At 41.7% G+C, this 12,862-nt stretch overlaps 1 protein-coding gene and 1 pseudogene across 1 annotated transcript; both read left to right on the top strand.

Annotated features, from left to right (window-relative positions):
- The first annotated feature begins 1,975 nt into the window (after positions 1-1,975).
- On the top strand, positions 1,976-2,926 carry LOC145470684 (uncharacterized). Its single transcript, XM_081454508.1, has one exon. The coding sequence runs from the start codon at positions 1,976-1,978 to the stop codon at positions 2,924-2,926; it is 951 nt and encodes a 316-aa protein (XP_081310634.1).
- Positions 2,927-2,934: 8 nt separating this feature from the next.
- LOC145478006 (uncharacterized) lies at positions 2,935-6,626 on the top strand (annotated as a pseudogene).
- The last annotated feature ends 6,236 nt before the right edge of the window (positions 6,627-12,862 follow it).

Genomic DNA, 12,862 nt, shown 5'->3' with positions numbered 1-12,862 from the left:
GCGATCTCTGAGCCATTGTACACTCCTGCTGGTCTGTCACCAATAAGGAATCAGTCGACGCCAAGAATGTATACACAGCCTCGTAGTCCACAAACTACAGGTCTAAATGGAAAGGCAGCTGAGTTTTGCCCAGCGACCACTCCACAGCAGGCCACATACCCTCTGGCAGATACCCTTGTCCGTTACCTGTAGGGCATAGTAGTCTCCAATCGCAGCAGTCCGATGCTTGGATAACCATCGCACAGGCCATTAAACAAGGCCCTTCCTTACCGAAGGTGGAATTAATGAAATTTAGTGGGGATCCTTTGGAGTATGCAGAGTTCGTCACGAACTTTAGAGATAACATTGAAAGCCAAGTATATGATGAATCACAGAGACTTACGCGCCTGCTTGCACAGTCTACAGGAAAGGCTAGGGAGGCGATTAGAAGCTGTGTGAATTTACCAGTGGGCTATAGGTACTCTGAAGCACGGAAAACCCTTCATGACAATTTTGGCCAGCCTCACATGATTGTGGAAGCCCATATGAAGAAATTGAGAGAAATAGAAGTGCGAAAGGCTGATGCATCAACTCTCATGGATTTTGCAAGGCGGTTAGAAGATGCCAGAAGAGTCTTGACGAATATGGGTACTCACTACGCAACACGCTTGGATAGCGAGGACGTGATCATGATGTTGATGAGGAAGCTTCCCGATGAGAGTCTTAAAAGGAAGTGGGCTGACAGAGCCGGAGACCTCATTAAAAGCAGAGGCCAAGCTGAATATGCAGGGTTTGTGCGCTTCATTAGGAGAGCCGCGGAGCGTATCAACAACAGATATGGACAAGAACTGAAATTGCCTTCGACTACTTCAAGAGAAAAGAAGGAATCTGGTCATGGAAAATCGGACTGTCCGCCAAGATTCACGACACTAGCCACTCAAAGTGATGAGAATCAGCACAGCTCGGGTGCACCAGCAGGAGTTCCTTTGAAGTGTCCACAGTGTTCAGGGGCCCATGGAGTTTGGAGGTGTCGAATATTTAGAAGCTCTTCATTAAGAGATCGTCTTAAGACAGTGAGACGGCACCGACTTTGCAGAATGTGTCTCTCGGAAGGTCACAGTGCGAAACAGTGTACAAGAGGTTTCACGTGTGGAAAAGCAGGATGCCATAGAGATCATCACTATCTGATCCATTCTGAGGAAGGGAATGGCAAAGAGAATGAGGGTCGAGCTAGCAGTCGTAATGCATTGCAAAGTACCAGGAGCAGTAGTGTAGCAGAAAGGTCTGTCACAGAACCTCCCAGTACCTCAGAGCCAACAGCTGTAAACGTTAATCCAGTTACCCTACCCACCGTTCGCGATAGTGCCACAGCATCATCCAGTCGTCCTGTTACAGTTAGTACTGTCAGAGCTGGAAGACCAAGAGTGCGCATTAAAGTTGTACCGGAGAAGATTAGTAGTCATGGCAGTACTAAAGAGATACTCACTTACGCATTTTTGGACAGTGGTCCGATGCAACGTTCAGTCTTGAGAGTCTGTTACAAGAGTTAGATTTAAAGGACATGAAGCCAACCAACTATACGATGACAACGGTCAATTTTAAAGAGGAAAGGACCGGCCATGAGGTGCAGCTGAACATGGAATCGCTAGACGGAGAAGTGAAGTTTCAACTTGACCATGTGTTGACAACCAGCAGTCTGCCTGTCACACCTAGACATATGGCAACTAACGAAGAAATAAGGAGATGGTCTCACCTTGATGACATCAACTTACCAGAAACAGGAGATAAGAAAGTGACAATTCTCATAGGCAGTGATCGTCCATACATTATTGACAAGCAGTTGGACTAGAGGGAAGGAGAATACGGCCAGCCTTGAGCCGTTAAAACACCTCTTGGATGGACTGTCTATGGACCGATTGGAAAACTTGAAGATGATCAAGTTCATGTAAGCTTCACCCATACTCAACAAGAGATTCTGAATGCGCAGTTGGAACGCATGTACAATGAAGAGTTTGGTGACACCAACACAGATCTAGAAGGCATGTCAATCGAAGACCGTAAAGCCAAAGAGATTATGGATCAGTCTGCGACCCTAGTGAAAGGGCACTACCAAGTCAGACTCCCATTCCGTCATGAATGTCCAAACCTTCCTGACAGTCTGTCAACAGCAGAAAAGAGCCTAATGTGGTTGAAAAGGAAGATGCTGAGAGACCCAGAGTTCCACACTAAATGCAGCGGTGTCATGGAGAAATATGGAACTGATGGTTCATCAAGACAGGTGCCGGATGATGAAGTTACCAAGCTCAAACCAATCTGGTACCTCCCTCATCACGCGGTATGGCATCCCCGAAAGCCAGAAGAACCAAGGGTGGTTTTTGATTGTGCCTCAAAGTGTGGTAGAACGTCGTTGAATGAACAGCTGTTGCGAGGGCCGGAGAATACCAGCACCCTCATAGAAGTGATTCTCAGATTTAGAGTAGACGACATTGCAGTCACAGCAGATATAAAGAGAATGTTTCACCAAGTGTACGTGGCACCAGAAGATAGTGGGGCGCTGTGTTATTTATGGTGGCAGAATGGCGACCTATCCAAGGAGCCGAAGACTTATCAAATGCTTGTACACATTTTCGGTGCGAAGTCTTCACCAAGTGTAGCCGGGTATGCCGTAAGAAAGACAGCTAAGGACAATGAGCAAGATTTCTCTTCAGAAGTCATCGATGCTGTATTTAAAGATTTCTATGTGGACGACTTACTCAAGTCATTTGCTGATTCGGGACATGCAGTAGACCTCAGCAGAGAGCTGCAAGAACTGCTCGCTAGAGGGGGCTTCCAACTCACGGAATGGATGTCGAATCACCGCGATGTCTTGTCGGCATTTCCAGTAGAAGAACGACCTCCACACGTCAAAGACCTGGATCTGAAATTCGAAAAACTTGCCTTTAGATAGAGCACTAGGTATCCATTGGGACATAGAACAGGATACGATCAACTTTGTTTTTGGTAAAGGAGAACAGTCAGAGAATCGAAAGGGAGTGCTGTCCTCGATTGCAACTGTGTATGACCCACTTGGATTTGCAAGTCCATTGCTCCTACCGGGAAGAGAAATTAATCAAGAACTGTGTATACTGAAATTCGGCTGGAACGATGAACTTCCAGAAGATTTGTGTGTTCGTTGGAGAAACTGGAGAGAGGGCCTTATTAGCGTACAGGGCTTCAGCATTCCGCAATGCTTTAAGCCAAGAGACTTTGGCGAGGTTGTGCGGGCAGAGCTTCACCATTTCGCTGATGCTTCGCGAGAGCACGGTTATGGGACAGCCTCGTATTTGCGCCTCATCAATGATCAAGGACAAATACATTGCAGTTTTGTCATGGGTAAATCCTGCGTGAGACCCCTGAAGGGTGCGGTGACTGTGCCGAAGTTAGAATTAACTGCAGCCACTTTAGCGACCCCGATTAACAAGGTCGTTATGAAGGAATTGGAAGGAAGACTGAAGATTGACAGCATAACGTTTTGGACTGACTCAATGATAGTTCTGAAGTACATAGCTAATGAGTCCCGAAGATTTGTCACCTTTGTAGCCAATCGAGTTGCCGCTATTCGCCAGGAATCAGAACCAAGTCAGTGGCGCCATGTCAGATCAGAACGCAATCCAGCAGACCACGCCTCTCGAGGAATCAAGGCCTCGGAGACAAGGAAACTAGAGAGATGGAAGTGTGGCCCAGAGTTCTTGTGGAAGGACAACCAAGAGTGGCCCCCGCAACCGGCAGAAGCCTTAGAAGATCTCCTGGAAAGCGAGGAAGGTGTGAAAAAAGAGAAGACGACAGTTGGGGCAGCCACTGTCCAGAAAGATTTCTGGAGCTCTCTGTTTGAACGGTATTCAAAATGGGATCGGCTGCGAAGAATAGTCGCATGGCTTATCCGTGTCTTTCACAGGACTTCGTGTTCTCAATCGCAGACCGAAGTGAACCGAAACCCGATGAGAAGTTTGAAGTGCAGTCCTGTGCCTTTGTCAGTTTGTGATGTGGCTGGAGCTGAAAAGAGAATTCTGAAGTTTGTACAAGTGCAGTCGTTCCCCAGTGAAGTTGATAAGAACCCGATGACCGGTCAGCTAGCCCGACTTAAACCATTCAAGGATGAAGAAGTTTTACGTGTTGGAGGACGACCTAAGCATTCAGATCTCAAGTATGATGCGAAATACCCAATGATACTACCTAGCAAACACCCAGTTACGGAGATGATTATTCGTCATCACGATTTGAATGGACACGTTGGAAGTTACCAGTCCTAGCAGAAATCAGGCAACGCTTTTGGATTGTTAAGGGAATTTCTTCAGTGAAGCGGGTCCTCAGAAAATGTCATGTTTGCAGGCGCCAGAATGCCAAATTAGGAGAGCAAATAACCGCACCACTATCAGTAGTTCGAGTCTCGTCAGACAGTCACAGGATCATCTACCCATTTGCGGCAGCAGGACTGGACTATTTTGGTCCACTATATGTTAAGAACGGACCAAACACAAGATCAAGGAGAAATATGTCCCCAAACAAGCGTTATGGGTGTATCTTCACTTGCCTAAGATACCGAGCAGTCCACTTAGAAGCAGCTGAAGACCTAACCACAGACAGTTTTGTTAATGCAGTTTTGCGCTTCGTTGGTAGACGAGGCCTCCCAACCGTTATTTACAGCGATAATGGCAGTAATTTTAGAGGAGTCGAAGTGGATGTTATCAGGGCCTTGCAATTCAAGCTTGGGATCAGGAGAAGATTCAAGCCACACTGACCCAAAGAGGCATTGAGTGGAAGTTCAACTCACCGGCGGCCAGCCATCAAGGGGGAGTTTGGGAGAGACTCATTCGTTCCGTAAGAAGAATCTTGCACTCACTAGTTGGAGAACGTCTACTAAGTGACGAAACCTTGAGAACATTTCTTGTTGAGGTAGAGACGATTCTGAACGACAGACCCATCACACCTGTGTCTAGTAATCCGCAAGACTTGGACGCACTCACACCAAGTCATATTCTTCTGCTAAGAAGAAACCCGTGTTCCTCTCAAGACGTGTTCGACGAATCGGATAAATTTAAAGCTAGATGGAAACTCGTTCATCTCCTCGCAAACGAGTTTTGGCAGAGGTGGACAAAAGAATATTTGCCGACGCTCCAAGAGCAGTAAAAATGGTTGCGTCAACAGCCTAACTTTCAAGAAGGAGATTTAGTCTTGATGGCAGACAAGAACACCCCTCGTGGGCGATGGCCAAAGGCGTTGGTGGAGCAGACATTTCCAGACAGTGAAGGCATTGTACGCCAAGTAGTCGTCAGAACAGCAGACGGAGTTTACCGCAGAGATGTGCGAAAGCTCTGCATGTTAGAAGAGAAGTTACTAAGTCGCATCGAAGGACAAATGAAACCAGTGTAAGCTGTAGTCGAGCAGTGATATGCAGCAAGGTTCCTGTTAGGAACAGTTCAGTGATACAGCTTACAAGACAGACACTAAGGAGAATTGAACACTGTTTTGAGACTTTGACCATTTTTAGGGTCAAGAGACATTGTACAGCTGGATTGATTCGTTATCCAGTAGTTGTTGTTGTTTTAGTTTAGAAAGACTCCCTTGTCGTCTTTCGGGGGGGGGGGGGGGGGGAGCGTGTAAGTTTCATTTCATATTTGCTGCATGAAGTAGTCATTACCGCTGACCAAGAATATGTAGGTATTTTTTATTTTCTCGCCATGTGAGCGTACGGATTTCTAGGTTTGTACTGCGATCATAGGAATGTAGGTACAATAACTTGTAAGTATGGCTTTCGCTTGGTTCTTTTGCTCGTATTTCTATATTGTACACGAAGCGGAGTAGTAACACTGATCAAATGCAGTATATTTTGCCCAATATAATATAGCCGTCGCTTTGATGGACTGGAATTTTGTACAGGTAAAGTTTCTTTCTTCACACTCACACCCAGGAGATGATAAAAAAAAAACAAACAAACAAACACAAAAATAAACAAAAAAATAAAATAGATAACACAAAGGCTGTCTTAACACCTTAATACCAACACCTGACAGAAAGCAGCTGAGCTTTTGAATGAACGTTCGCTGGAATTACGAGACGATGCATGCCGTATCTTACTCCAAACTTTGCCCATAGTTGGGTTCGTTTGCCGTGCTCATGCAAATGTAGAGATATGCATGTATGCAAGAAAAATTTGACTGACTCCCGTTGCGGTTTATTTTGTGATGGTAAAATTCTTCGAATATAAATTGAAATAACGAAGAAAATACAACGCTCCATAAAGCAGTTGCCAGCTGACGCTACATGAATGGTGAGCGTTTTTTGAAACTACTAAAAATGAATCTAGTTTGTTTCCCTTAAATGCTTTATACTGGTTACTGTTGTGACCGGTGCTAATTTTTTATACCACTGCATCGTCTAATTTTTTGTCAGCACAAAAAAAGTGTAAACAAGACATCAATACAACTAACCGACGCCGAAATACGTAACAAAGAACTTTCTAGTACACGGTCGTGAATAACAAATGGGTCAACACACCTGCTTATCTTTCTTACTTAAATGGCTGAGGAAAAACCTTTCCCCTGGTTTTTATTTTATTATTTCGATTTTTTAAGTCGTCCTTTCGAATCCAGCACTTTGTTTGAAACTGTTTTTTCACTGTTCAGGTTTGATCTATGCCTTACTGATGCTTTTTATTCTGAATTTGTTCAAGAACAAAAAGAACTTAACTTGTTGCTCTTCTGTGTTCCGTAATTGAAGACATTATCTTGCATATGATAAAAAAAAATTGTTCGCTTGGTAAGGTGGTTAACAACGAGTAATTAGCTTCGAACCTTCATTAAACAAAAAGCAATTAAAATGTTTCTTAGCGGTGTCCTTTCGGTCAAAAGAATACAATTGAATACAATTTGTTTTTACGCTACATGAAACTTTCCAAATGCAAACTTTCTGGAGAATAATTGTGATAACAGAAGAATTATGTTTGATATCTGAACACTGGCTCTTAAACCTGACCAAGTTTGTTCTTTAATTTGGCGACTCTATCAAACAACTCATTCTTGCTATTTATCGGTAAAGATGCTCCTTTTTGAAACCTGAAATTGTCTAATTAGCTGGAACTTTGGCTATTCTTGGAAAGCTTGAGTCCATAAATGAAAGGCTATAAAAATCAACTCCAGCATAATAGTCTCCAAAATATCCAGCAGTGCCAAGCTTGTGTTTGCAGTAATTGCCTTCATAGGAAGCACGATATATTTACAAACTGGCAAACTTTTGACAAGTGCAGTTCGTTCAAGCAGTGAAGTCCATCATCAAAGGTAAGCCGATTAGCTGATTTTTTCCCAACTTCATGTACAAAAACTACAGTCAAGGCTTATAATAAGGTTACAAAATTAAGAACGAATCTAGGGAGGATAATGTACTCTTTCAAGTATAACCGCTAACAACAACGAATCTTAATCAACAATACAGAACAATAACCATATTGGACTATTTGGAATCTCTTAAACTTTGCTCGAAACATTTCACTGGAGATAACAAGCAAGGATCAAGACTATTACGTGTACAAGCCAAACGAAGGGAAGCCAAGAAACTACAGAACGCATATATTACATATTTGCATCAAATGTTAGTTTTGAGTCTTTGTCACTGACTGTCGATGCTAGATGTTATTTCACGTGTCATATTCACTTACTAAACGAAGCCCTTCCTTTTTTTTTTCTTTTTTCAAGTTTACACGACGTTGAGAGCATCCTACACGAAAACTGCAGTTGCGTTTTATGCGCGCCCATATTTAGTTGATATGCTTTTCATATGCAAGGGATTTCATGTATTGCCGTTGTTAATGACTTTCAATGGTACCTTAAAAAAAGGAACCCACCTTGAGCCAAGCCGGTAACATCTGGCAAGTAGCATCTGATGGACCGCAGCTAATTAGCTAAAATATAAACAACTCAATGACATACAGCTTTCTGCTTTGTTGTCACGCTGTCGGCGTTTTAAGCTATTGCTTCAAAACCAAATTGAAAAAATTCGAAAAAGGAGAAATGTTACACCACAGGTACTGCTACTGCACCGAAAAAACATGCTTTCCACAAATCACACTATGAATACTGTACATCTATTTCTGTTCAAATGTACATTCTGGAATGAAAATAAATTATTCTGGGATTTCCTAGGCTTACAACACTATTAATCTAATATTTTTCTAAGATGTTTTATTATAATAGTGGGGCCGATACGCTCTTTCGGTTTCCATGCTTAGTACTGAGATATCAATGGCATTGCCCTGCACTTGAAAAAGTTCCTTTTTGGTGTGAAATTCCAAAAAGCGTGATGCGGTTCACTCAGCTTCGTTAACAATAAGGAAAAGGAAAAACAGAAATTTACACAAACTAACAAAAACACTATCTAGAGAAAGTTTCTTCTATTGGTAATTTAACCGTTAATAGCCCGTGTAGGACTTATTCCAAGGCAATCCCGGTCAAGTCATATTTAATGCACTCTCAATTCTTCCGTGGATAATCTTTTAAAGCGAGTTGAGTTGGTTATTTTTAGATCCTCCTGAGAGTGATCTATATGGGTCAGTAACTTTCTCACCCTTCATCCTGTCTTTTGCAAACGGTAATGGTATTTTGGCTTGTACTCAGAACTGCACGAAGAGTGCCTCGTTAGCAGGTACTGATTGTGTGAGCGTACGCTAGAGATATAAGTGTATTTGCGGGTTTACAAAAGTTTGACTCCCGACAGATTTCGCAATTTCTCTGTAGTGAGAAAAGTAGATAATTTTATTCAGTTACACTCTTGTTTACATTTCCAAGGAGAGTTTTTTATTTATTTATTTCAACTTCATCTCCTCACCATGTCCCAACCTGATATTTATGAGAAATGTATATTGCCTTAAGAGCTTCTGCCTGAGAGACCGGGGCAGACTTGGAAATGAAGGTCAGCCGATTTCGTTTAAAATTGTTGCACAAAGTCGTTATGTGGACTTATGTAATTTGCCAAAGTTTCAGGTTCAACGACCATTTTTTAGCCGAGTTCTGGATATCAGCCCCTCAGGGGTCCCCATAGGCTGATTTTGAGCGTAATTTTGGCCACTTTTTAATCTCTCTTTTAGCAACGTAAATCAATTTCAGACAAAAACAAGACCATGTTTGTAATGCCCTATCCTTAGGCGTTTATGGGCGAAAACATTAGCTCAAGGGAATCTTTCGTTAGCCTGTGGCTGTTATCACAACTTGGTCCTATTTGAAGCACATGGAAAGCAACCGGAATGGCCTGTTTTTCAGATCGTATATTTTCCATGCCCATGTTTTATATCGTGAAGTCTTAGTATCGCTGCAAAGTTCAGCTCTTAGTTTAGTAATATCAAGGAAAAAATACTAAGGTTGAGGCTTTTTTACTACGGAACACTTTAAGAGAAATTACCTACTACGCACTTCCTGTCAAAGTCTTAATCCCTTATTAGGAGAGATTTTTAGACACCAGCCGCACAATTAACAAACAATCATAGATCCCAAAGTAAATTATTTAAAGGAAATATATATTTCCAAACCATAAACTAGAAATTAATTTCTCTACTGACGGATTTGAGACTAAATTTTATACAGCACTTGTACCCTGTACCCAGGGGACTGGGAGGTGAGGGGGAAACTTTATACGTTGATAACAGGAAAAGTAATCAAAATACAATGAAACAAGTTGTTTGCTGAGTGTATCAGTTAGATGGGAAAAGCTGAACAAAAAAGCCTTATTTATGGGACTCTGCCTTGTTTCCATGGCAATCTTGCTTTGTCAGGCATAATTACCCTAAGTTTGAGTTTTCTCATCTAATTCTCTGTTTTTTATTGACGCTTTCAAGTTTCTTGGAACAAACATAGTTTTTTTACCTTTTCATTCCTTTAGTACCCTTTCTCTTCTCTTTTAATTTTTTATAATTGGGAAAAACGATATTTTGACTTCATGGAATAGTCGTCAAATCCAGACTGGTGGATTCAATATGACGGATGTTTATGACATTCTAACGTCACGTGCCTTCATAGCTGACTATTCAACGTTATTAGAATTTTAAGCTGTAAGTTTCTTTTCTCCTTCCCGCTGCCAGAAGATCACAAATACTTTGTGTGACTAGTGGTACTGAAATTTCCGACTTAATTGCGTCACACCCAGAGTTGCTTTCCTTCAAGCTTCGGTCTCGATTCTTTGGTATCGATATATAAATATGAACTCCAGGCCATCGTTATTATAGAGAATGTAAGTAAGCCTCGTAATACAGTAGAGGGCCAAATTACTTCCTATTTTCACCCGGAGATTACATTGTTTGAGCATGACATGTGAAGCGTCTCCACTGTGATTTAATATTGGGCATGTGAAACTACTTGATTCATCTCCAAGCTCTGTCGACTTTTCAAGTGAAACAACATCCAACATGGCGTCGAAAATGTTAGCAACTGAATTGTGGGTGGGTAGACAATTTAAGTTATAGATATTTTGTTCAAATGTGTATGCAGATGATGATGGAACAACGATCCTTGAATTCGTGGAACGAATTAAAGACATTTAAGCATGTAAAAACTCTTTGAACATGCAACATAAATATATGTCTGATGAACAGGCATGCAGTCACTCTACCCTAGGATACTTATGGGATGCAACAGGTATTACAATGCCGGACTCCTGAAATATGCTATCTGAAACGTTAGCGGTAACCTTCGGTTTCTTCAATCTCTTTTCTCCTTGACGGAAAGGGTGTTGATGTGGCCCACTTTGGTCACGCAAACAGGTGAATTTTCAGCGGTGACCTGGGCAAATCACAATCTTTTTTAATTCATACTTAAACTTCCATTCAGGGATATTGTCAACTCTGTGGGACGCGGCAAGTTTATTACCACCAGTGCCCACTTTAATTTGACCAGCAGGTGGGTAACATCTCGATCTAACATCTTCTTTCCAAAAGGGACACCATATACTCATGTTTTGAGTTTTCCAGGAGACTAAATTGTAATAGCCAGACTTTCGCACCTCTATCTTTCAAGCACTCTCAAATAAAACAAACTCACTTACAGACTGAATAGATTTAATGAGTTTAATTAATTGATGGCAGATAGTTTCTTTTGTTGTAAATAAACAATCCAGCCGGCAAGATGTCCCCTTGCTGGCCACATATTTTTTTCGCTGTTGCATTTTATCAATTTACGACAGAATGAAGTAAACATGTAGCGTAGTAACGCATTCGGATTCTATACAAAACTGGCAACTGCCTAGCGCATAGCACGGTAGCGGCATAATGGTCAGCGGGCTGGACTCTGGATCGAGCGCTCCTGGTTACTAGGGCATTGCCATGTCATCTTGGGAAAGGCAATTTTCTTTCACAGTGCCTCTCTTCACCCAGATGTATAAGTGGGAGCCGGTGATTATCATCCTGTCCGGGGAAGAAGAGCAATAACCAAGCTTCAACAGGTATGAGGCACTGGGCCTCATGACGATATCACCATATCACCTACAGCAAGCATACTGGTTGTCCTGGGGATTATCGCTTCTTATTATGGAAATCGGAGTTAAGGGCCAGCAATTCTACAACTAGGGGTGCCATAAGCAGTAGTCTTTGAAGGAAAATCCATTCCTTTACTGTCCTATTTTTGGATATATGCAGTACACGGATTTAGTCTGGTTGCCACCATGGATCTGTGCTGACTGAGAAAGCAACAAAAGGAAAATGCCGTTAGAGAAAGGGAAAGTGTGCCAATGAGTAATTTTGTGGTAATTTGGTCAGACATACAGCGACTTGGAGAGGAAGATGGACCGTTTCGGACATCCTCAATTTATAATACCTAGGCCGTTTGCATTGCGGGACTGGGTATGAATAAATATTCTGTAACATATCCATTCGTTCTTCAGGTTCTCATGCAAGTTCTATACCTGATCATTTTTTGCAGTATCGAGGAGATGAATCTAGACCAGAAAAAACTGAATTCCAAGTCAATCATAGCCAGCAAACTACAGATAAGTTGGCGTGTCGTGACCTCGCCCCGTACGGTATGAATCAACCTGAATTTTCATTACTGGCAATGACGTATTCACAACCAATTTATCGCTGGAGCTAATGTTGCTTCACTTTTAAGGGATTATAAGAAAGGGGCATGCCTCTAAACCTGAAGCCAGGTAAGTGTTTATAGTAAGTGAATTTATCCAGACACTTTGCATATAGCCTGGAATAGTGAGACTGCATTTTGTATTAGACAGTTAGCTATAATTATATTCGAAATTTCCTTGAGGTTCAAAGCGATTTTCAAGTAGTGTCACGAGAGACGTTGTGATTGCATTTAGAGTAACTGATAAGTTGTTTTTCTTCAGAAAAGACGTCCCAGACAGGTGGGTTATGATACGAAATGGGATCACAAAGCTTGGCTTATTTCCTGATTTAATTAGCGTTTCATTACTCGGGGCCACAGACTTTTTTCGTTCAGTGAGCGGGTTGAGTGTTTAAGATAAACTTAATATTGCAGTTTGGACCAAAAAAGGTGGAAAAGGTGCATTGTGATTAATATAACTGGCAAGAGATGGATTGTTAGGTATACTGTATATATCTTTTTTTTTTTTTCCACAGACTCACGACATTAATTTTCAAGACTTCTTCCACAAAATTTATAACCGTTGCCTTACCAAAATCTGATCGGTCCTAAAAAAAAATACATGAAAATTTCAGATTGACGGTAAGTCTTTTCGGTTACCATTAACTTCAGAGTCTCTAATTCATTACATAAAAGAAAAAGAAAAAGGTATTAATCAAAATTAAATGGCTGATTTTTACAGACACGCTTTGTCGAAACTATAACCGGAAGTGGCCTGGTTAGTCATCTTCTCGTAAGTTTTTTCTTAGTAAAAA

This window comes from Orbicella franksi, chromosome 2 (assembly GCF_964199315.1).
Source record: "Orbicella franksi chromosome 2, jaOrbFran1.1, whole genome shotgun sequence".
In the NCBI taxonomy this organism is placed as follows: domain Eukaryota; kingdom Metazoa; phylum Cnidaria; class Anthozoa; order Scleractinia; family Merulinidae; genus Orbicella; species Orbicella franksi.
The sequence above is the reverse complement of the archived record's forward strand: the minus strand, read 5'-3'. Positions and strand labels throughout refer to the sequence as shown.

What these genes read in the sequence shown, in the direction of transcription:
- LOC145470684 (XM_081454508.1), top strand. Translation starts at nt 1,976, where the DNA reads ATGTACAATGAAGAGTTTGGTGACACCAACACAGATCTAGAAGGCATG.